The 24,042-nt window shown below is 40.5% G+C and overlaps 2 protein-coding genes and 1 pseudogene across 9 annotated transcripts; 2 read left to right on the top strand and 1 right to left on the bottom strand.

The window, feature by feature from the left end:
* Positions 1 to 156: 156 nt before the first annotated feature.
* MRPS18B (mitochondrial ribosomal protein S18B) lies at positions 157 to 14,355 on the top strand. Its single transcript, XM_074236785.1, has 7 exons — positions 157 to 257; positions 2,489 to 2,591; positions 5,229 to 5,326; positions 5,460 to 5,528; positions 12,162 to 12,228; positions 13,206 to 13,265; positions 13,607 to 14,355. The coding sequence occupies exons 1-7, from the start codon at positions 180 to 182 to the stop codon at positions 13,891 to 13,893; spliced, it is 762 nt and encodes a 253-aa protein (XP_074092886.1). The 5' UTR covers positions 157 to 179; the 3' UTR covers positions 13,894 to 14,355.
* Positions 1,404 to 6,436, bottom strand: LOC141523530 (glutathione S-transferase-like; annotated as a pseudogene).
* Positions 14,356 to 14,429: 74 nt separating the features above from the next.
* ATAT1 (alpha tubulin acetyltransferase 1) lies at positions 14,430 to 23,968 on the top strand. Of its 8 annotated transcripts, none has more exons than XM_074236774.1 (13): positions 14,430 to 15,015; positions 15,474 to 15,534; positions 15,675 to 15,766; positions 15,943 to 16,003; positions 16,120 to 16,233; positions 16,413 to 16,514; positions 17,370 to 17,415; positions 17,526 to 17,594; positions 19,313 to 19,384; positions 19,581 to 19,824; positions 22,307 to 22,386; positions 22,913 to 22,955; positions 23,229 to 23,494. In XM_074236774.1, the coding sequence occupies exons 1-13, from the start codon at positions 14,909 to 14,911 to the stop codon at positions 23,404 to 23,406; spliced, it is 1,269 nt and encodes a 422-aa protein (XP_074092875.1). In that variant the 5' UTR covers positions 14,430 to 14,908; the 3' UTR covers positions 23,407 to 23,494. The 8 variants fall into 8 exon arrangements, with proteins under 8 accessions (XP_074092875.1, XP_074092882.1, XP_074092876.1 ...); XM_074236777.1 differs by having other exon boundaries at positions 14,923 to 15,191; XM_074236776.1 differs by having other exon boundaries at positions 14,923 to 15,297.
* The last annotated feature ends 74 nt before the right edge of the window (positions 23,969 to 24,042 follow it).

Raw genomic sequence — 24,042 nt, 5'->3', positions numbered from 1 at the left:
GTGACGCAACTAAAATTGGTCCTCTTAGTCCCTACGCACTGACGCCTGCGTGCAGGGCTACGTCCCGGCAATGCGCACGTCTCACATTAGCCCCACCCATGAGGCTTTACAGACATGCGCAGCTTGCTTTGGTTCCCCCCCCCCCCCCCCCCCCGCTCCTTCCTTAACTGTGCACCAACATGGCAACCTTTCTACTGACCTTGCCGCTTAGGCGGCTCTCGGACTTCACACCTATCAGAGGTGTCCACGGGGTGCAGGTATCTTTTCAGTTTGCTCTCTACCCCTCTGCAGCACTCGGCCCTGGTTGGAGTTGGTTCTGGCTGACCGCCTTCCCTTCCCTGTCCAGCCTAGAAAGTGCTTTCTTCCTAGAGTCGGGAAGAGGAAAGGGAAAAGCTAACAGCTTTCTTGTCTCGATCGTTTTGACTGCAGCTCTCTCTCTAGCCCAATCTCATGCGTCTTGTTTTTGGTCTCGGAATGCATCCTGAGGGGTGCTAAATAGTTCCTAAGGGTGACTGAGTACCTTTAAATGTTCCCGTGGCCGCAGGCTACCGGGAGAAATGGCTTTATTGCGTTGCCATGGTGGCCAAGAAGAACTGCCCCCCACAATTTCTTTCTCCTTCCAAGCACTGTGTTTACAGGACAGTTAGTGGGGGGGATGAAGAAAAAGAGGTTTGGCCTGGGAATTCCATTCCAACAGAAGTTAACTAGCTCCTCTTCAATTAGATAAAGGCTTAACTAGCTCCTTGTATATTCAATACTAGCAGTTGACCTTGATACTTCTGACAATTTGAGTGAGACTTAAGAACCTCCAGGTACAGGATTGTTAACTATGTCTATACGAGTATGGATGTAGAGAGTATCTGAGAAGCTGAACTTGCTGCCTCCCGCCCCCTTTTGTCCTCAAGGTCTCCTGCCTATCAAACGACCACATAAATCTACTTTCTCACAGGTCTCTTGAACCTTGCTTCTCTACTCACCACCTTGAAGGTCCTTAGGGGCAAAAAGGGGAGGGCTGCTTCCCACAGTTGATATTCCCTTTAGTGAAGCAAGCTTACCTCAATCGAGAAGGTTAATTACAGGGTTAAGGTCCTTTGTTCCCAGCTTTGGGACTCAAGTTGTTCATTCTTCTGGAATGAGAGACTGATTTTTATAAAGCAAGTTAAGACCAATGATTCAGACAGCTGAGATCATTTGTATGGGATCATTTGTATATCACAGATATTCTGTGATCCTAATTCCTGGATACTTGATCCAACTCTTAGAAATTAGGTATCTCTTTTCCTTTCTCTCATCACCTGATCTCTGGTTCAATTTATTTTTCTTCGGACATCAAATTTTTTCTAAGAATATACATTTCTTGTATCTTTAATCTTTCACTTAAGGTCAATTCTCTTAATAAATTTACCTTGATAAATTATACTTTTTAATGTAATTAATCTTCATTTAAAAAATTTATTTTCCAATTACATGCAAAGATTGTTTTTAACATTCATCTTTTTGCAGGCTTTTGAGTTCCAGATTTTTCTATTACCCTCCCTTTCCTCCTCTTTTTCCCATGGCAGCAGCATTTTGATATTGGTTGTACATGTATGTACAATTGTGTTTAACATATTTTCATATTACCCATGTTGTAAAAGGAAAATTAGAACTAAGGGGAAAAATCATGAGAAAGAAAGAAAAAACAAAAGTTTTAAAGTGAATATAGTATATTTTGCTCATCATTCAGAATCCTTAGTTTCTTCTGGATATGGAAGGTATTTTCCTTAACAGGTCTCTAAGGATTGTTCTTGAACTGCTCAAAAGTTGCTTCTATCATAGTTGATCATCTTAACAGTATTGCTATTAATGTGTCCCGTGTTCTCCTGGTTCTGCTTACTTCATTCAGCAGCATCAGTTCATGCGAGTCTTTCCATACTTTTCTGAAGTCAGGTTGCTCGTGATTTCTTTAATGTAATTAATCTTAATAAAATCCTTTGGGGGGTAGCAAGGTGGTTCAGTGGATAGAGCATTGGCCCTGGAGTCAGGAGGACCCGAGTTCAAATTTGAACTCAGACACTTAATACTTACTTAGAAATGTGACCTTGGACAAGTCATTTATCCCCATTGCCTTGCAAAAATAAAAAATAAAATAAAATCCTTTGGGTCTCTGGCACAGAGTTTCAGGAGTGACAGGATAGGATTGGAGAGACCTTGATAAAAATGCTTCTTTTCCTCTCCTTTAACAGTTGAAAAATACACTAAGACTGAAACACCCTATATTCAGCTGTTCTCCCAAAAACTAATTAGCCTATCTATTAGCTCACATTACTTCATTGGGTCTTTGGGGGCTAAGATCAAGTCTAGTTTCTGTACACATTCATACTCTATGTCACTGCACCAGTTTTGGCACCTTTACAGAACATAAAGAATTCCTAAGAAGGGTTGGTTGGGGAATGAAGAATAAGATATTTAGTTTCTTTCCTAAACTTTCCCATTTTCTTTTTCATAGACTATTTCCCGAGCACTATGTACCAAAACTCCCCCAGAAGAAGAATCTTCCATTCCTGTCCTCCCCTATCAGGATGCTCCCTGGGAATATCTGGAGACAGAAGGTACTTTAAAGAAGGTGTGGGAAGAGGGGGGGGGGAACTTGGACACTAAAGGGAGGCAGAGTAATCGATTCAGTAGATTGTGATGAGTAAAATCTAAAGGGAAGAATGAACAAATTAGCAATGAATGTTCTTTCCTTCTTAATTGTCCTTGAGTGAACACTAAACCAATTGCAAAGCACTGAAGTTTATATGCTCCAACAATATCCTTCCTGTCTTACCTAATATTTATCTCTCAACTTTCCCATTTATGGTATATTTTATATTCCTTGGCTTAACTTTTATGTGTGTGTGTGTGTGTGTGTGTGTGTGTGTGTGTGTGTGTGTACAAAGCCTTTATTTGATGCATATATGTTTCATTTGTTGTCTCAGTACAGGTGATCATGGTTTAGATCAGTAGCATTAACTAACATTTTGGCATTTATTAGGCCCCCAACAATTAGAACAACCCAACTTCAAATGTTATGTTCTGCACAAAAAAGCATGGTACAAAATTCATTCAGCATAGTACTGGAACAGTTTAGATAAGGTCTCCCTCCCAAGGTTACCTCTGGAAGGTGAAGGGGGCATAAAGGTGATGGAGGTCTCCCTCAGGTAAAGGAAACAGATGGGAGGGTTAAGACTAGGACAGGCAGTGTCCCTGAAGTTAGGTAGTGAACCAGAAAAACTTGAGAAGGTTTAGAGCAAATTAAAGTGAAGAAACTCCTAAGGCCAAGAAATCAGTGGTATCAGCTAGATAAGTGTTCAATTGTGGACCTTAGAGTCAATATAATAGAACAGACATTCTAACCATGATTACTGAAAAAACAAGAGATTTTTGAATGAAAAGTGCCCTTCCCTTGTCCCCTCTCCCCATCCTGGGTTTATTAGGCTCCTTTGAAATATTATTTGGGGCAGTAGCTATATCCAGAGAAGGCTTACAGGCTATCAGAACTGGCATAATTGGAGTTTAGCATTAGGGGTCCTAGAATCACAGTAATCACAAATACAATCTCTCTCTCTCTCTCTCTCTCTCTCTCTCTCTCTCTCTCTCTCTCTCTCTCCCTGGGTTTGCTGTTGAATCAAGAGAAGATCTTGATAACACCTTCCACATACTTAACATCTGGCATAGGTTTTCTCTTACTGCCAGGGGCCAGGAATTTCTTAATTGTTGGGAGATTACTCATTCAAGTTTTGAATGCCTGGAGTAAAGGGAATCCAGAGAGTACATCAGGGACTTTCTCTTCCACCATTAAAGTAACTTCAAATAGGTGCACATCTGCCATGCTCGACTGGTTACCCACAAGAAAGTTTTGTCCATGACTCTTGAAAACCTTTTCAAAAGCAGGGAAGTATCTGTTTTGGGCCTTGTTAGTGATTTCAGTGAGTCTTGTTATTTGCTCTTCTCCTTTCAGGAAAGGACAGATAATGATTAGCTCCATCAGATCCATTATTCCCTCTGAGTACATGATAGTCATCGATCTCTCTCCTTCAGATCTTTCCCAAGTAGATTGTATTTTTCAGCAATATAGTGGAGAATGGCTCTCATCTGAACCAGCTTCATCCCATTGATGTCAACCATTGGCACTTTTTGGAAAAACAGTTCAGTTTTTTATAACTTCTGTAATTGTTCCTTTGTTTCAAAAAATTTTTCTTCAAACTCCACTCCAGCTGCTGTCAAGAGCCATTGGATGGTTTCCATTCTTCCCCTTCCATTAATGTAGTGGAGAACAGGTTTATTTGCCATTGTGATGTTTCAAATTTTCCCTGCAGGGGGGAGAGGGTCGTCCAGGAGCAGTAGTCTTGGGAGAAGGAAGGGAAAAGCTGGCCTGGCTTAACTTTTTCACACACAGTTTCCTATGTCTAGAATGAATTCCAAACGCTCAAGAAAACCAGTTTTTTGTTAAACATTGTGTCTCCCCCATTTACCAAATAGATGTTAATTATTTAGTGAAGGAATACAAAGATAGAGGACAATTTCTAGAGAAAATATAGTGGGGGTGGTGATAAGTCTTTGAAAATTACTAAAACAGCAAGAAAATTGAAAATGATTGGCATAGAAAAGAGGTGGGAAAAAAAAGACGTTTTGGGCAGCTAGGTGGTACAGTAGATAGAGTGCCAGCCCTGGAGTCAGGAGTACCTGAGTTCAAATCCGACCTCAGACACTTAATAATTACCTAGCTGTGTGGCCTTGGGCAAGCCACTTAACCCCATTGCCTTGCAAAAACTAAAGGAAAAAAAAAAAGACTTTTTAAGTTCTCTGGTGGAAAAGATTACCACCAAGTTGGATGTAAAAAATGCTTTTCAAAGATATGGCAATTTATTTTTGTCTTAAAGAATGGGGTAGAATTTCAATAGGTGGAGATTAGAGGGTAGAAAAGGCTTTCTAGGCATTGGGAATAGTATAAGCAAAGGCATAGATATTTAGAGCAGTTTCGTGAGGTGGATTAGTTTGCACCTAAAGAGAAGTTCATAGCCTAAAGGGAAGGCTGCAAAGGTAGAGTGGAGCCATAAAGTAGTTATTCTAGTAATTATTATGCATTCAATGAGATATTTATAAAGTGTTTAGCATAGTATTTGGCATATAGTAAGTGCTTTAATTTTTATTTCTCTCTCCTCTCTCTTTCCTTTTCTTTCCTTTCTTTCCCTCTCCTTTTCTAGAATACTTGATACGATATGGCTCCCATCCAATCTGGGCTGACTATCGAAGAAATCACAAAGGTGGCATCCCACCACAACGAACCCGTAAAACATGCATTGTGAGTAATAACAAAAAGGAGTTGGGTCTCTGGCACAGAAATTCAGGAATGACAGGATGGGATTGGAGAGTCCTTGACAAAAGACATGTATGCTAATTCGTGAAATTTCTACCTCTCTTTTATCTTCCTACAGCGAGGAAACAAAGTTGCTGGGAACCCTTGCCCCATCTGCCGGGATCAAAAGCTCCATGTGGACTTTAGAGTAAGGAACCTTTATAGTATTTTTTATATAGTATTTATATATAGTAGTCTTTACTCACCTCAGGGACTAGATATATTACCTTGTGCTTAAGTGATGATTGCTCTCCCCTTCCTTTATACCTCAAATTGATTAATGCTTATTCCCTATTCCTTCCTTCCTTTGCTCCAGTTTCTGAAAAGGAGGTGACTTTCAAGGTCTGCCTCCTCACTTAAATCCTTTATCTTATCATTGTAGGCAGCTAGGTGGCACAATAGTTAGAGCGTAGGATTTCAAAGTCAGGAAGATTTCAGATTGATATTGTTTCAGACACTTAATGCTGTGTGACCCTGGATATATGTGTTAACTATTAACTCTTCTCTAGGAGCCTGCCACCTTGATTATCCCCATTATAATCTATTTATGGTTTCCTAACAACTGCTTACAAACATGCTCAAGTTTCCCTTAACTTTAAAAATTTTTCTTTGACCCCCCACAATCACTTCATGCTATTATCTATCTTTTTCACAAACTCCTAGAAAATAGGAAAAGTCATGCAGGCATTACTTATACTTCCTCAACCTGTGACAACTTGACTTCTGACCCCAAGCCTAGGTTCAAACTCACCTCCCCAAGGTCACTATTGATCTCTTTGTTAAATCTGATGGCTTTTCACAATCTTTATCCTTATTCTCTCTGCAACTATTTTTACTCTCTCTGTTTCATCTTCCTAAAGTACCTTCCTCTCCTGGAATCTTCAGTGGCTCTCTGTTGCCTCTAGGATAAAATATAAAATCTTTATTTTGCTATTTAAAGCCTAACCTCCCTTTGATGTATTATGAATTACTCCCTTTCAATTACCTATAATTATCCTATGTTCCAACAGATGTCCTATCTCCTATCTTCCATATCTGGAGACTTTACTTTACTTTACTTTACTCTTTACTTCTACCTCATAGCTTCCTTTGTCTCAATTATATAACATTGACATGAAGGAATATAGCAGATGCTAAAAATACAGAGATGAAAAGAAACTCTCTGCCCTCAAGGAGCTTGCTTTCTATTAGGTTAAAAAAAAAAAAGTTAAAAAAAATTTATGTACAGAATAAATGGCATTTGCATCAGAAAGGCATCAGGAAAGCCCTCGTGTAGAAGATAGTACTTGACTTGATCTTGGAGGAAAAATAGGTTCTGAAAAATAAAAGTGAGAATTAAGTGATGTGTCTGGTTATCTTGAACCTCAAAAAAGTAGAGGTTTTCCAGGTAGAAGAAGGGAGGAGTCTGGAAGGGATCATATAAGAACAGAATGTGCTGATATTTGTAATTTTTAGTAGATTATTAATAAAAAAAAAAAACTTCAATCTCTGCCCCAAGATATTATAATACAAATAACATTCAAAACAGATGAATCTTTGTTATATATAAATGTTAGTATATTCATATTGTCCTTTTATACCTCCTGCCCCTCCCCCTTCCAACTGTATCTATTAGACTACAAAAGAAAAAATTAGGATAAATCTGGAGTTGGAGTGGTCATTGTCAGTGGATCACAAAATTTGTGGAGTTGACTTAAGTATTCCTTCTAGAAGACTGGATAGAGATAGAAAAGAACCAGGTAATGAAGGACTTTGAACATCAAAGACAGGATTTTTTATTTGATCCTGGAGGTAAGAAGATCCATTGGAGTTTATTGAAAAGGGATGGTGCTGATAGGGTAAGGTCTGCACTTTGGAAAGGTCACTTTAGCAGCTGAGTAGAGAATGAACTGGATTGGAAAGAGATTTGAGACAAGAAAAATGACTTTGCAATAGTTAGGCATGAAATGATGAGTAGTCAGGATAGTGTGTCAGAGGAGAAAAAAGGACATATAATTATATGAGAAATATTAGGAAGACATAATTAACAAACTTTGGTGGCAAATTGGATATGGGAATGGAAGAGAATGAGTTAGTGATCTTACCTAGGTTATGACCCTGGGGGACTGGGAAGATGGTGATGTTCTCTACAGTAATAGAGAAGTTAGGAAAAAGGAAGGATTTTGGGGAAAGATAGTAAGCTAGTTCAATTTTAGAATGAGTTTAAGATGTTTATTGAATATCCCAATACCCAGTTTGGGACCAGAGGGGCATCTCAAAAGCCTCTGCTCTGCCGATGTTACCTCGTTACCCAGTGAGTTGTCCAATAGAAAATTAGAGATCCTAGACTGGAGATCAGGTAAGAAGTTAGATTTGGGGGGCAGCTAGGTAGCACAGTGGATAGAGCACTGGCGCTAGAGTCAGGAGTACCTGAGTTCAAATCCGGCCTCAGACACCTAGCTGTGTGACCTTGGGCAAGCCACTTAACCCCATTGCCTTGCAAAAAGCCTAAAAGAAGAAAAGTTAGATTTGGGTAAATAGATCAAAGTATCATCTGCATATAAATAATTGAATCACAATGGGAACTGATGAAATCAAAGAAAATAGCATGGAGTAAGAAGAGAGAGCTCAGGACAGAACCTTGGAGGGACACCCAAAGTGGTTAGCAGGAACAACCTGAATGAATTCAACAAAGAGGACTAAGAAGTTGTAATAGTATAATAGTAGAAGTAGAGTCAGGAGAAAGCAGGGCCTTGAAGCTATCAAGATCATTTCTCACTAGCTGCTACTTTAAAATTTCTCTTACTGACTTCTCTAGGGCCAGCTATTTGGAGACTAGATTCAAGAAGACTCATTTCTGTGAGTTCAAATCTGGGTTCAGACTTTTACTATGATTGTTGTTGAGAATTTTTTTAATCAGTTCTGACTCTACTTGACCCAATTTGGGATTTTCTTGGCAAATTATTAGAGTATTTTACAATTTCCTTCCCCAGCTCATTTTACAAATTAAGAACTGAAGCAAACAGGGTTAAATGATTTGCCCAGAGTCACACAGTTAATGTGTCTGATGCCAAATTGAACTCTAGGCCCAATGCTATATAAACTGCACTAACTAGCTGCCCATCATTTAACTCTATTTGCCTCAGGTTCCTCATCTAAGTGGCACAGTGGATAGAGCACTGGACTTGTAGTCAGGAGGATCTGAGTTCAAATCCAATCTCAGACATTTGACACTTGCTAGCTGTGTGACCATGGACATGTCACTTAACCGTTTGTTTTGAATCCAGGACCACCTCCAGGCGTCCTGATTTCATATCTGACCATTGGACCCAGAATGGCTCTGGAGGAGAAAAGTGAGGCTGGTGACTTAGCCCAGCCCTGCCACCCTCACTCAAATCTAGTTCACTTGCTTGTCATGGTATCACATTCCTGGTGTTATAATCTTCTTTGAGAATGAAGGACAACATGGGGTGGGCTAGGTGGCGAAGTGGATAAAGCACCAGCCCTGGAGTCAGGAGTACCTGGGTTCAAATCCAGTCTCAGACACTTAATAATGACCTAGCTGTGTGGCCTTGGGCAAGCCACGTAACACCATTTGCCTTGCAAAAAACCTAAAAAAAAATATATATATATATATATATATATATATATAAAGTTGAGAATGAAGGACAACAGCAACAAAATGAGCTGGAGAAGAAAATGGCAAACCACTCTTTGCCAAGAAAATCTCAAAATGGGGTCATTAAGAGTTGAACATGACAGAATAACACTGACCACTCTACACTGTCCCAGGAATCTTATTACCGGTATAACTACTTAGAACTTTACTGACTTCTCCTTCATGATTGCCCCTACTTTCTGAGAGCAAAGACTGTTGAGTTTTTTGGCTTTTTTTCTTCAATTTATATTTCCAGCACTTAGTATAGATGCTTTATATTTATTGACCCTTGATTTATAGTATCTAAGGCTGCAGAGTTCAAGCAGGTTGAAGATTGAGAAGAGGTAATTTGATTTTGGCAATGAAGAGATTCAGTTGAGAGTTAAGAAGAGAATGAGAGGAAAGCAAGTAGGTATCAGTTGTAGTAACCTCCTCTAGAAATGTGGCCATAAAAGAGAGGTGAGATATAGGATGATAGTTTTCAGGGATGAATGGATGGATGGATGGATGGATGGATGGATGGATGGATATTTTGAAGTGAGAGAAACATGGGCAGCAGGAAAACATCCAGTACACAAGAAGATACTAAAAGTTAAGTGAGAAAAAGACATTAATAGAGAAGCGCTCTGCCAAAAGAAGATTGGCTATGTAGACCCAAGAGGCCACCTCTTTCAGTGAAGAGGAGATTGTGGGGAAGACATTCTGAGTGATAAGAGGATGAAGAGAAAGAAAGGAACTTTTTTTTTTAGCCACACAGACTTAAATTTATTCTGTTATTAGTGTTTCTCCATCACTTAAGTCAGGTGATCCTCAAAATAATCTAGTCTTAATTTATAGATTTTCCTTTTTCTTTTTTTTGTCAGATCAGAAATGGCTTTATTATTTTTTAATTTACATATTTGTATTTCCAACTACATACAATGGTAGTTTTTACCAATTTTTTTTGCTAGATTTTGAGTTTTACATTTTTCTTTCCTCCCTCACTTCCCTCCCCCTTTCCTTTTCAGAAAGCAATCTGATATCAGCTTTATATTTTTAACCATACTAAATATAGATCCAATATTGAACATGTTGTGAGAGAAGAATCAGATCCAAATGGAAGAAAAAAAAACAGAAAAAATTGGCATAATACATAAGGCAACTTTTGAAAATGGATACTAATAAGCTTTGGTCTTCATTAAACTCTACAGTTCCTTCTCTGGATATGGATGATATTTTCCATCACAAGTTTTTTAAAATTGTCATTGTACTGCTGAAATGAATCTCATTTCATTGAGTTGATCATCACCATATATCAAAGTTATGTGTATAGTGTTCTGGTTCTGTTCATTTCATTCAGCATCAGTTCGTGCAGGTTTGTCCAGGCTTTCCTGAAATCCCATCCCTTGTGATTTCTTGTAAAACAGTAGTGTTCCCATCACATACAAATACCACAATTTGTTCAGCCATTTCCCATTATAGGCATCCACTCAATTCCCAGTTCTTTGCTGCTACTAAAAGAGCTGCTATGAATATTTTTGTACCTATGGAATTTTTACCCTTTTTCGTGATCTCAGAAGAAGGAAGTCCTTTTTTTTCCATTGAGATATGACCAGTGGTTCTCAACTGAGGATGAAGGTGGGGGAATAGAGAGAAAAAGCCATAGTAAGTATGAAAATTTTTGAAAAAGGCTAATGTGTTGACTAGGATAGTGAATTGATTACAAAGGTATTGCTGTGTTGCAGTTAGGGCCAAGTTGATAATTATTTAACATAAATTTGTGGTGGATGCAAGTCAGCACAGTTTTGTCTTTTTTTTTTAACTTTGTTTAGATGCATATGAAGGCTTGAGTAATCTAAGATTGGGGCGGTAAAGGGGCAGAGGCAGTGATATAAAGGAAGGATAAAAGAGATGCTTCCTTGAACTAGGGAGACATACCAGATTAACACCATCACAAAATTTTACTGAGGAGACATATCAGATTAACACCATCACAAAATTTTACTGAGGTGACATGAGTGAATCCAGAGGTCATTTCATCACTTTCTTCCTGAAATGTGAATTCACTTTTCCAGTATCCCTTACAAGAGTTCATTTTGCCTCTATTAACTCCTCCAGTGACAAGGACTCTAAAGTGGATGATGTAAGAATCCAATATGAAATTTCTTCTGTTTCCAAGAAATGGATAGTTTCAAGATTGTAGGATTTTTAGATTTGGTGATTATCAGCATAAAAAGAGAAGTAGAAACACAACTTTGGTCAAAGTATTTCTCTGTTCTCTCCAACTGTCCAATGAATGATATTAAGTAAGAAAGGTGGGTATTTGAGACATATTATCTCCTTTACTCTCAGGATTTCACAAAATGAAAAGTGACAGTGGTTCTCCTCACTAACAACACTGGATATTTCTGTATTCTCTGGGTCATTAGCTAACCTTCATTTTTTTTTCCCCTAGAGAAAATAAGGGACCTATTTGAAAGAGTCAAAGGGGTTGCCAGATTGGGGCTACATGAGATAAAACCTTGAACATCCAGGTCCTGAAATCTAAATGTGGTTATCCTTGTTGGGGGCACCCTGAACTCTCTTAAAGGAGGCTTGGGCCTGGAGATTTCCACTGGGTAGACACCACTGTCTTTGGAGAGAGATAAGTCATACCATAACAGATAAACTGAATTTTACTTTCTGTGACATTGGCATAATGATTTACTCAAGGTCACACAGCTAGCAAGTGACAAAATCATTACTAGAATTCAAGTCTTCCAGAACTTACCTGAGGTTAAGGACTGCTTTTTTGACTTCATATTCCATGCTTGCACATAGTAATCACTTAATATTTCTTGATTAATTAATCATGTCTCATCTCTCCATCCCTTGGGAAGGGATAAAATAATTTTGCAATAGTGGTAGATAGAAAAGAGGTAAATTAGCATCATGTTTGTTATAGGCTTTGCCTAATGGGTGTACTCAGGACAAGGATAAAATACTGTTATCATATCAGGGGAGACTTCATGGATGAGTTGAAGCTTGAATATGGGGGTGGGGAATTGAGAAGTTTGGAATAGGATGTGAAAGAACTTACTATTCTAGAGAGAGAGAACACTGCTTGTTGCCTTTTCTGATATTATAGCAACTTCCATTTCCTTCTATTGTTTTCTTTCTTTTCAGAATGTAAAGCTTTTGGAGCAGTTTGTCTGTGCTCACACAGGTGTCATCTTCCATAGCCCATACACAGGTTAGATCTTAGCCCCTTAAAGAGTGTGGCTTTCCCATGAAAGTCTCCTGCTTCCACTGAGAACAATTATTTAGGCTTTCTTAGGGACTTAGAGAAAGCATAGGATTTGTCTTTGGAAAATTTCCAGTCTTAATAGCAAAGATAGACATAAATGTTTTTAAAGACTTGCATATTGGGGCGGCTGGGTGGTGCAGTGGATAGAGCATTGACCCTGGAGTCAGGAATACTGAGTTCAAATGCAGCCTCAGACACTTAATAATTACCTGGCTGCATGGCCTTGGGGAAGCCACTTAACCCTATTGCCTTGCAAAAAAAAAAAAAAGACTTGCATATGAACAAGGGCAGAATGTTATGTGTCCCCTATTTTGAGTAAATTCAACTTTGGAAAATAGAGATATATCTAAAAGATAAATGAAGTTATAATTAATTTCCAAAGGGACAGACATTTTCCTTTGAATCATAGGATTTCTTTAAATTATTTGGTTCCTTGAGCACTTAAATGAGATTCACTTCCCAAAATTTGATCCAACATATTAACAGAAGACATGTCAAGAGGTGAGTGTGGTTAATCGAATAGTGATCCTAAAAGAAGGAAAGGAGCAAGTGTTAGCCTCTTGCCATATTTTGCTCAACTCCCTGTCCTTTGAAGAGTTTCCCCCTAGACTTCCCTGTCCTTTGAAGAGTTTCCCCCTATACTTCTCTTTCTCTGGTATCTCCCTAACTTTCAGTTCCAAGAATTTTCCCTTTTGTTACTCCATATTTCCTCATTCCAGTTAGAGACTTGAATCCAACCTTACTACTGGTTATCTTCTCTTTTCTTTTAAGTTCCTAATCTGTACACTGGAAAGATTCTTCCTAAAGATCTAATCCACTACTATCCTATACCATTCTTAGAGGTAATAGTAGGGCAGTTGATATTAGGGCAATATAAGGTGATTGCTGTTCTCATTTTTCTTTCCCTCCTCTCCCTTTTCAAGGTGTGTGTATGAAGCAGCATAAGAAGCTGACAGAGGCCATTCTGAAGGCTAGAGACCATGGTGAGAGTCAAAAAGGAGACAGGGTGTTTGAGAACTGGGAAGAGGACCTGGGACTGGAGGGAGGAGTGTGCAGGGGTGGTGAAGGATAATGAAGTTCAAATTCTGAGACTTGCATATAGACTTTTTTCCCTTCCTGTTGTCCTTTATACATTTTACTTAGTACTTAAAGTGTCTCTTTCATGCCTTACCTCTTATCTCCATGCTTCATGAATCTTATTTCTTCCTCACTTTTAATTAACAACTTTTCCTTGTCTCATGTCACTCCATTTATTGCCTTCTTTAGTTTCAGTGCCTTCTATTTTATTCTTTTCTCTCCCCTCCCATTTTTTTCATTTCCCTAGGTTTTCTCAGTTTTCACATCCCACTGGTACAGCCACGGGATATTGAGTTCAGCAACTCCTGTGGAGCTGTGGGGTGTACCCCAAAGGCTCCTTCCCTAGCTGCAGGTACTTCTTGGTATCCTTGGTACAATTGGCAGCAGCCACCTGAGAGAGAGCTGGTCCGTCTTCGACGTCTATATCAAAGTCACCTTAAGAAAGAGAGTGAATCCCCACCTGAGATGATGCCTATAGTTCCATCTCGAACTAATAATCTCACTGAGGGAGAGGAATCCACAAATGTCCTCTAGAAAGGAAGCTACTAGAAGGAATGGAAGTACTCTGGGGCTCCAGAGCTTTATAGGATTGATGTCAGAAACTCCTCAAGAACTGATCCTTATCTCCCTACTCTTTTTAGAAATGGGTAGGCCTGGGGCAGCTAGGTGGTGTAGTGGATAAAGCACCAGCCCTGGAGTCAAGAGTACCTGGGTTCAAATCCAGTCTCGGACAGTTAATAATTACCTAGCTGTGTGGCCTTGGGCAAGCCACTTAACCCTGTTTGCCTTGCAAAAACCTAAGGGGGAAAAAAATGGGTAAGCCAGTAGCAAGTTTTGACCTAAAGAAAAAACAGAGAAAAGGTAAAATGAAGCATGACCAAATAAGTGTTTCTGATCTATTTCCCTTTCTGCTGTACTCCTTCCCCTCCTCATTTTTAAGTTGCTAAAGGGTACCTAACTTGTCAACTTTTTATAAATAAAAATTATTTTATTATCCATGTGTCTCTATTTTTAAGCTGTAGGAAGTAGATTTTTTGTACTTTTGTAAATTCTTCAAAAATGGGAAGGATGGGAGGGTTAAGGAATGTTGTAGAGATAAAATGAGAGTTACACCATGATCTTAGGGTGACTATATGAGTGGATCTGCAATGGTGCATTGATGAAATCACATATCCAGATCAAATCATCTTGTGGGACTAATTTTTCCAATTGTGTGGAATATAAATATATATGAAAAATTGATTTGTTGATTGGCTTATAAACATGAAAACCTAGGGGCTGTTCGATAACATGGTTACCTAGATCCGGAGCAGAAAGAATATTTACCGTAAAAGGGAGGACTAGGGTGTAGTAACCACGAGAAGCCCGGGAGGTGGTGGTGAATAGTAGATAAGCCAGATGGTGGGGTAGGGCCTGGCATTGCTATGACGTCGGAATCAGGAAGTAGACGCTGGACCCTAGCTTTGGCAAGTGGCTAGAGGGCCGGAAGGGGCGGGGCGCAATGTAGGAAGTGCCGTTTGGGGGCGTGGCCAGAAGCACACAATGGACCATGGAGTTCCCATTCGATGTGGACGCCCTGTTCCCGGAGCCGATTACCATACTGGACCAACACCTCCGTGCTCCGGCCCGCCGAACCGGAACCACAACCTCGACTCGGTGACCTCTTACCCCTTACCCACCGACCACGCCCATCCTTACCTCACCAACATTTGCTCTCCATGAACCTCCACCCCAAGGCAAAGGGTAGAGTCAGGGCCAGGCTCGGTTCTGTGACCTTTCATCCCATTGTTTGTCCCCAACTACAAAGTGGAATGTGTTCTTCCAGCCGCAGGGTGGGAATGCCTTCTGTCCCTCACTCATCCATTACTCTAACCCGGTAGACGATTTTGAACCTTTTTAGCATCTACCCACCTCATTCCAAGTTCCAAAAGGGTATAGGTAAGGACTGGAAGGATGAGGAAGGCCATCAGTTACTTGGGTCCACAAGAAGGGTACAAAATCAGGAATGACTTAAGACAAAAGTGCTTTAAAGGTGAAAACCTGATCTCGAATTATGGTCAGCTCCTCTTTACCCGGGGCCAGTTCATTGATTTATCTTTCTCATCTCTCTGCAGTGTTGATCTCCAGAAACAAATCATGACTATTGTTGATGAACTGGGAAAGGCATCAGCCAAGGTACAGGAAAGTAATCTCATTATGGGGCCCAAGAAGGGTAACCGAAAAAAGGGCCAGTAGACCCCATTCCAGAGTGGCTTGAGAGGCTTTAAAGGGGCATAATGATGAAGAAGGTCTTAAGAACTCTTCTACCTTATTAGGCGCAGCATCTTCCTGGTCCCATCACAAGTGCTTCAAGAATGGAAAGTAACAGACATGTTATGTATGTGCTCAAGGATGCTTCAACCCGTCCGTGAGTGCTGGATTCCAGTGTGCTGTCTCATTATGTATTTCTATTCTTTCTCTATATTAATATCTTCTAGCTATATAATCTTCCTTTTCCTTCTTTCCCCTTCTTTTCCCTTTTCTTTCTCTTCTTCCCTCTCCATGATAAGCTATGAGTTCTCCTGCTCTCTCCCCTTCCCACAGGGCTGGAAAAGGAGCTATTATTGGTTTTCTCAAAGTTGGATATAAGAAACTCTTTGTACTGGTGAGTTATGTGATAGTATGTTTGGGTTTCTGAGTCTGGTAGGGATGGGATGGAGTGATGCAGAGATGTCTACACCTTGAAATTCATCTGTTCCTCACATCCACCCCTTCCATCAGGATGATCGTGGGGCCCATAATGAAGTAGAGCCACTCTGCATACTGGACTTTTATATCCATGAATCACTGCAACGCCATGGCCATGGGCTGAAACTTTTCCAGTATATGTTAGAGGTACAAGCTTTAATTTTAAAGAGCTCTAAAATTACAAATTAAAGTCCCTTATGCCATTGCCCCCATGTCATAGGCCACTTGCCTCCTCTGGAATTCCCAAATATTCTTGCAAATCCTATATCCCTCAAAATGTAGTCTCTTCAGTTCTGTTCCATACTCTGAATTTCTTTTATCCATAGAAGGAACGAGTTGAACCACATCAACTAGCTATTGACCGGCCCTCAGAGAAATTGCTTCGGTTCTTGAATAAACACTATAATCTGGAGTCCACAGTGCCACAGGTTAGAAGCTCTGGGAAATGTTAGCCTAGAACAGATGAAAGTGAAGAATCTATCAATTATGTTTATGAGGATTTTGGTGCAGGCTATACTTCTCCAATGCTGTTCCAGTCAATAAACATTTATTAAGCACCTACCATGTGCTAAGCTTCCATCTTTTACATTAGTAAATTTGCTTCTCTGTCTAACCCTCAGATTTTTTGGCTCCCCATCTTGGTTCTTGTGCTGCAGCCAAATTCAACTTCCTTGTTAACAAAACACAGCTTCATCATATTTCACATCTTGCACAAGCCATTCCCCACAATCAGAATGTCTTCCCCACAATATGGAGTCTTTTACTCTTAAGTGATGTTTGAAAGATCATTCCTAGCAATGCTTATCCTCTCCATGTAAATAATGTCTCTTTCTGGCATATCTAAAGTTAGGCACCATGTACTTGATCTTGTGATTTGTAACTTCAGTTTATCATGTATATGTGTGTCCTTTTCCATCATGATAACTCCAAGAATAAGAATTATGTCTAATGCTTCTGTTGAATACAGAATGCAAGGTTTCATCTCCTCAAATGTATTCAAATGTGATCTCAGACACTTCCTAAATGTGTGACCCTAGACCAGTCATTTAACCTATTTTTGCCTTAGTTTCTTCAATTGTATTTGGGGATAATAGCACCTCTCTCCCAAGATTGTTGTGAAGATTAGAGATAATATTTTCAAAGTGCTTAGAACCATATCTGACACATACTAGGCACTATATAAATGCTATCATTTCCCCCCTTAGTTTCTAGTACAATTGTGAATACTCAATTTATATTTTCGATTGAATAAATGACTTAATTTTTCTCATTCCAACATGCAGGTGAACAACTTTGTGATCTTTGAAGGCTTTTTCGCCCACCAGCACCGTGAGTCTCCCTCTCCCTCCTCAGGTCTAGACTTGGGTGTTGGGGGCAGGTCCCTTATTCCTGTTGCCTCCTTCCATTGACTAAGGGAACCCCCACTTCCTTTCCCACAGGGTCCCCTGCTTCTTCTCTGAGGGCGACTCGCTGCTCTCGTGCTGCCTCGGTTGATATCAAACCCAATGGTAAATTGGAATTGCAATTTAGAGTTTGAACATCATTCTAGAGGCAGTTATGATGGGATAGCTATCAGGAATGGGAAAGAAAGCCATTCAAGGTTCCAAGAGTCATTTAGATAATTTTGATATCTGGGAATATGTCAAATTCTGTTTCAGGCATGGTTTTTAATTTCATATTCTGGTTTGATTATTGATGATAATGTAATACTTGAAAGCAGTATTCTTTGAGCAGATTTCTCAGAAGGCTTTTAGGTTTCCTTTAGGTTATAAGGAGTCAATGGTGCCACTTTTCTCTCTTCAGTTAAAATACATTTTTATACTATTGGTTGATTAAAGGTGCCTTTATAATTTGTGAAAGTTAAAACAACTCTTAGAGGGGCGGCTAGGTGGTGTAGTGGATAGAGCACCAGCCTTGGAGTCAGGAGTACCTGGGTTCAAATCCGGTCTCAGACACTTAATAATTATCTAGCTGTGTGGCCTTGGGCAAGCCACTTAACCCCATTTGCCTTGCAAAAGCCTAAAAAAAAAAACCCAATTCTTAGAATGAAGTCACTCAACAAACTAGCTGGAAACCTTTCCCATCCTATCTTCAAAACCCTAATCACCCTAGATATTACATATAGATAGCTAAAACTCAGATCCTAGCCTAATCAGATTTTTTTTTTAGGTTTTTGCAAGGCAATGGGGTTAAGTGGCTTGCCCAAGGCCACACAGCTAGGTAATTATTAAGTGTCTGAGGTCAAATTTGAACTCAGTACTCCTGAATCCAGGGCTGATGCTCTATCCACTTCGCCACCTAGCTCCCCTTTTCCTTTTTTTTTTTTAAGGTCCTAATCAGATTTTCAATTTGCTTTTTGACTGGTTCACACTTTTCCCTAGTAGATATAAGGAAGTGACCACTTGGGTTTTTAAGGTTTTTCCTTTTAGCTTTTCTTGGGCTGTAGGTTGCAGACTATATAGTATCAATCAACAAAACTGGTCATCATATCAACATCAGAGGTCAATAATATTCAGAGGCTTAAATTGTCAGCTGAAGATATAGTAAAGTCAATAAAGATTCAAAATGATTGCTACAAAATAATATGAATTGGGTATACTTAAGAGGGACAGAGGTAGTAAGCTAATTGGTGAGGACAATCTGGTCATCTGATTGTGATTTTTCTCCTGCTTCTGGTCTTTTGTTCTCCTCATTAAGTGGAATTTAAATCTCTTCCTCACCTGTGGTCAAAACAGAGTGGTTGTTCTCTGACTTCCCCAGCCCCTTTCAGACTAACTCCTGATTAACTACTGGTGGACTTTGTCCATCTCATCTAGAAGGACCCAAGATCCTTACTACCCAGGCTGGAACCATACTACTGCCCCAGATTCTCAAGGGTGCCTGATACCACCCTCTGACCAGTAAGAAGTTCAACCCTCTGCTTCAGTGACTTCAAGTCATTCCTGCATCTCCCCAAATTCTCTTGATTTTTCTCCCCTTATTCCTTCTTTGAATTCCTTTTGTTCACCTCCCAACTGTTCCAATGTCCTTGGACATCCCAATTTATAGATACCTCATGAAGCTGATTCTAGGGGTAGGGGTTGACTCAACATGCTAATAGCAAATAGGAACTATGACATTAGGAAGCAGTATTTTTTTTTTTTCTCAGGTGAAGGAAATTGAGAAGCATTTGAGAAAAGGTCTATCCCCTAGTGCTCATTTCTGCCTATATCCCCTCTCCCTCCAGCTCCAGCCAGAAAGCTGCCCCTGAAGAAAGCAGAAGGAGAGATTAAACCATATTCTTCTAGTGACCGAGAATGTAAGAGGGGGCTAGGGTGAAGGCAGAGGCTGGGGATGAAGGGTTAAAAGATAAACGAGGAATGCCAGTTCCTATTTGTCTGATATCTCTTGGTCTCTTCTCTGCAGCATTGCATACTCTCTCTTTTGTCAGTTTGGTTGTCCTTCTTGCTTTCTTCCCATCTCTTTTATTTTCTCTTCCTCTCTTCGTCATTTAGTTCTGAAGGTGGCTGTAGAGCCCCCATGGCCTCTGAACAGGGCACCTCGACGTGCTACACCCCCAGCCCGACCACCCCCACGTTCCAGCAGTCTGGGCAATTCTCCAGACCGGGGCCCCCTCCGACCTTTTCTGCCAGAGCAAGAGCTACTACGGTCTCTTCGCCTCTGTCCCCCACACCCTACTGCCCGCCTTCTGCTTGCATCTGATCCTGGAGACAGCCCAGCCCAGCGCAGGCGTACCAGGTAATGAGACCTGATTTGAAACTCTCAGAAGAGATGTTAGTGTTAAAATCAAAAGGGAGCAACCTGGAAACTGACAGAATAGGGTGAAGAATGTTGGATATGTCTTGGAGGAATGGAAGAAGTAGCAAAGACTTCATGGATCCCAGACAGTTTGCTTTGGTGGGGAAAGGGAGGAGAAAGTATGCATCCTCAAAAAACAAATACACAGTGTTAAAATCATAAGAATGAAGACAAGTAAATAATATATCTGGGTTTTATTTTGGTAGAAAGGCACTTAGTAAATTTTTGGAATCTTGACTTATGACATTGATGAGAAAATGGTACCTATTCTACTCCTTTCCTCCTGGTACTTGCCTATAGGTAGGGAAGGCAATATCTCTTTAATTTCTGTCCTTGGCTGTCTTATTTCTGATTTTCTGTTCTCTTTTCTCATTTTCTCTCCCTTCATCCTGTCCTTCCTTATCTTCCACAGTTCCCTCACCCGCCCTGAAAATAACAGATATTGATAGTTATCCCTCCCCACTTAAGACCACCTGATTTTGGAAGATTCCATTTTCCTATTTAGTTGTCCAGAATTCAAAGGAGCCCTACTACCTAGGATTAAGTCTCCTAACCCCTTGCTAGTTTAATCCAGCAGCAGAATAATAAATATCTTATTCCTATCCCTATTTCATTTCTTATTCTCTACTTAGGGTCTAAATACTTTTCCTAACCAATAGATAGCTCAGTTGGATTAACTAGTTAATCCACTGAAATGTACCTCAGACCCTGCCAGCCTCTATATAAGGGTTCTTAATCTTTTCTATGTCATGGAACCCTGTGGAAGTCTGAACATACCTATGGACACCATCTCAGAATTATTTTTTTTATACAAAAAATAAATTACAATGGAAAATATAAAATACAGTTATCAAGGCAGGATTAAAAACTTCCATCACAGATCCCTGATCTGTACTCTAGAATAACTAGATTTAATCCTCATCTACACATCTTTAAAGGATCTTTGTCAAAGAAACAGCTATAGTTGGCCTACTTCCCCTATTCTCTGTGTAACATTTATTGGAACCAGATTTTCCCGTGGATCAGTATTAGTTCATTCCTTTGGCCACCAAATTCCCTTCCCCTCCACAGCCCCACTCCAGAGAGTCATGCTTCCTTGAGGTCCACTTTTTAGATACCATCCTTCAAAAATTAACCTGATTTCTAGAGATAGCCACTCAACATTGCAAAGCTCTTAAATCCTAAAAGGTAATGTGGAGAGAGCTGGTTGATGTTGTTTTAGGGCCCCGCAATGCTTATCTCTGCATAAAACCTATCCTAAAACCTGAATTTTGGTCCTGTTGGAATTTTTGCAGGGAAATCACTTTAACAGCATCCTCTGAGAGGATCTTTTTTGGGGTCACCTGTAGCTCACATGCAAAAGAAATAAAGCTGTAGATCCTCAAATATCCCCTCTTCCATTTCTCCCACACAATAGATGAAGTATATACTTGTTCTCTCAGATTGTCTTCAGATGAGGGTGTACCAATCCTTCTCCAACTTGTCTCCTCATGCAACCTACTTTTCCTCTAGTCTCCCTTTCCTCTCTTCCCTTCTATTGAGCTAGGAACCCCCTCCCTCTGTTTCCAGGCCCTCAGGGTATAATCATATATCCCTCCCCTGTCTCACAACTTCTGTATGGTAGATTACAATGTATCCCTAACCCTGGGGAGCAGGATCCTCCCCAGCCCAGTGTTGTTTCAATAAAGTGTGCATCCTTTTGTGTGTTTTCTAATGGACGTTTTTAATGGGAAAAACAAAGTCAACAAAATAGCTCTGGCCTCATTTATTCTGCTGTCTCTTTCCCTGGGGATTATAGGATCTCTCCACCTGGGATCCTATTGTCACTGCCTCTGCTTCTTCCGTTTTAGGATGTATAGATTTTCAACTTGTTGAATCATCAGTTTCAGTATCTAGGATTCCTTTTCCTTCCTTCCATCTTTGATATTCTTGGATCCCTCATAGTCATAGACACTGAATGTCTAGGCATTCATCTCCACATGTGAACTACCCTTTGATTCTAACAAGTACAATCCTCCCTCCTTATTCTTAGGCATCCCATACCTAGGCTTGTTACCACACCATATGACTCCTTTGATATCTTTCACATATCCCTGATTTGAGAATCTCCTAGTTTTCTGTTCACAATCCTGTGACACTTTTTATATCTCATAGACCTTTTTCCCCCTTGATTTAGCCTTCTCTATCCACTTGCCTTCCTCTATTCCAAAATATCCTATGGACCAGGTCCTTTTCATTACAATAATTCCATAGGTTATTCTAATCTAAATCTGCCACAAACTCAAAATATGATCATTACTAGCTTGTCTTCTCTTGGTTTCCCTTTTCCTCCTTTCCATACCTCCCCTCAGTTTCCATCATTTCCCATTCCATCTTCCAGTCCCTTTCCTGTTACCTCCCCCATAGCCCATTTCTCCTACAGGGGATCAACCCCAGGCCTGGTGGCCCAGAACTGCAGCTACAGTCGATATGGGGAGCCAGACTTCCCATCCCCCAGAAAAGGTAAGTGCAAGGCATTGTGGGAAATCTTGGTCTAGGAATGAAGAGACCAGTGTTCCAAAATGTAAATCATTTTACTTCTGGCTCTCCTTGTGGTACAGTGGAAAGAGCACTAGATTTGACATCAGAGGACCTAGATTCGAATCCTACCTCTTTTGTGTGTGACTCTCCCTATGTGAATCACTTCCCTAATAAATTTCCTTTAGGGTGAGTCACTTCCTTAGACCCAAATTTCCTCATCTATAAAATGAGGGAGATGTGGCCTTCAGGTTTTTGAAACACTACTCCTACTGGTAAGCAGTCCAGTATCTGTCTACCTTTGTGATCAATAGATCTTCCACTGGCTAAATCCCTAGGATTTCCTGGCAGTTACTTTATATGATTTAAAAGGCCTTTTGCAGCTCTCCTTTCCTATCCTTACCCCCCCTGCCCCCCCATCTCAAGGCATATAAATTATACCTATTCCAGTTATCTTTCATCACACACACTCACCTATTCACACATACACACCCACACCCTGTTTCCACAGGCAACCAAGAACAGAGGAAGAGGGAACAGAAAACAAAGAGTAGGTGAGGTCTGACTTGTATCCTCACACCATCCCTGAATTTATGCCTTCAACTCTTTTTCCTGCCTTCTGATTTTCAGAGCTTTTTTCCCCTGGTCTATATAATCAGTTGCTCTCTTCCTACTGTCCCTCCTAACATCTTAGAAACTTCCTTTTAATTTTTGGCTTCTAAATAACATTACTTAATTCCTCTTAACACTTCCATGGATTCACCCCCAAATTCTTCGCATGAACATCCCCGTAATACTTTCATCGCCTCTCCATCCCACCTTAACAGGTGTACCAACAAGGGGCAGCAGGTTGTGTCAGGGGAGCAAGATGGGGAGGGAATCAAGTCCTCCGCTCCTGCACAGACCCTGCAGCCCCCAGTCCCATTGTGGAGATTGGGGGAGTCTAAGGTCAACGCAAGGTTCATTCGATACCTCCAGGAGCACCGAAGTACCAGGCCATGGTGACCTGGGCACTCATCTCGGCCTTCCCGAGGTAATACCCAAGTGTGGAGGCTTTGGCACCACCCCATGGAGAAATATTGAGCCCCACCCTCAAGTAACATCAGCATTTTTCCTTTTCCTGTCCACTTCTCTTATTTGCCTAAATTGTGTTTTATTTTTAGAAGACTTTACATAGTTTTAATATTAAAGACTGGTGGTCCAGCCTGGATTTCTGTGTGATGTGTTGGGAAGATTAGTTTTGGAGGTCTGGAGACGGTTCTGGCCCTGACCCTGGTACTTTTTGCTCAGAGGACTTGGTGGGTCACTAAATGTTCAAGTGTTCTCTCACTTGTTAAATCACTGGGAAGTAAAGTGAGCCGTAGGCCCTCCCACACGCGAACCCACATCTCTACTGATTCAGTCGTTTACGTTCCCTGCAATATCTCATTTTGGGCTTTTTTGTTGTTGTTTGGTCTCGGTTCCTAGGCTTTGGCCGAGCGAGTGCTTACTTCTCTCTTGTACGCATGTGTGCTAAGCACGCTCGCCTGCCTTCCCCGTTTGCCTTTTGCGCAAGCGCAGTGCGGTGCACCCTTTCCAGTCCTTTTTTAATCCCTCCCGAGCGCAAGCGCTCTGCTCGTTCTCCCTGCCGCTACCTCCGGA

The sequence above is a fragment of the Macrotis lagotis genome, chromosome 5 (assembly GCF_037893015.1).
Source record: "Macrotis lagotis isolate mMagLag1 chromosome 5, bilby.v1.9.chrom.fasta, whole genome shotgun sequence".
Taxonomy (NCBI): domain Eukaryota; kingdom Metazoa; phylum Chordata; class Mammalia; order Peramelemorphia; family Peramelidae; genus Macrotis; species Macrotis lagotis.
Note: the sequence above shows the minus strand (reverse complement) of the source record. Positions and strands in the feature narration are given on the sequence as shown.

Coding starts and splice junctions, on each gene's coding strand:
- MRPS18B (XM_074236785.1), top strand. CDS start 180: ATGGCAACCTTTCTACTGACCTTGCCGCTTAGGCGGCTCTCGGACTTC. Junction 258..2,488: donor GAGGTGTCCACGGGGTGCAG/GTATCTTTTCAG, acceptor TCTTTTTCATAG/ACTATTTCCCGAGCACTATG. Junction 2,592..5,228: donor GGAATATCTGGAGACAGAAG/GTACTTTAAAGA, acceptor CTCCTTTTCTAG/AATACTTGATACGATATGGC.
- ATAT1 (XM_074236781.1), top strand. CDS start 14,909: ATGGAGTTCCCATTCGATGTGGACGCCCTGTTCCCGGAGCCGATTACC. Junction 15,535..15,674: donor TGGGAAAGGCATCAGCCAAG/GTACAGGAAAGT, acceptor CTACCTTATTAG/GCGCAGCATCTTCCTGGTCC. Junction 19,385..19,580: donor TTCTTCTAGTGACCGAGAAT/GTAAGAGGGGGC, acceptor TTCGTCATTTAG/TTCTGAAGGTGGCTGTAGAG.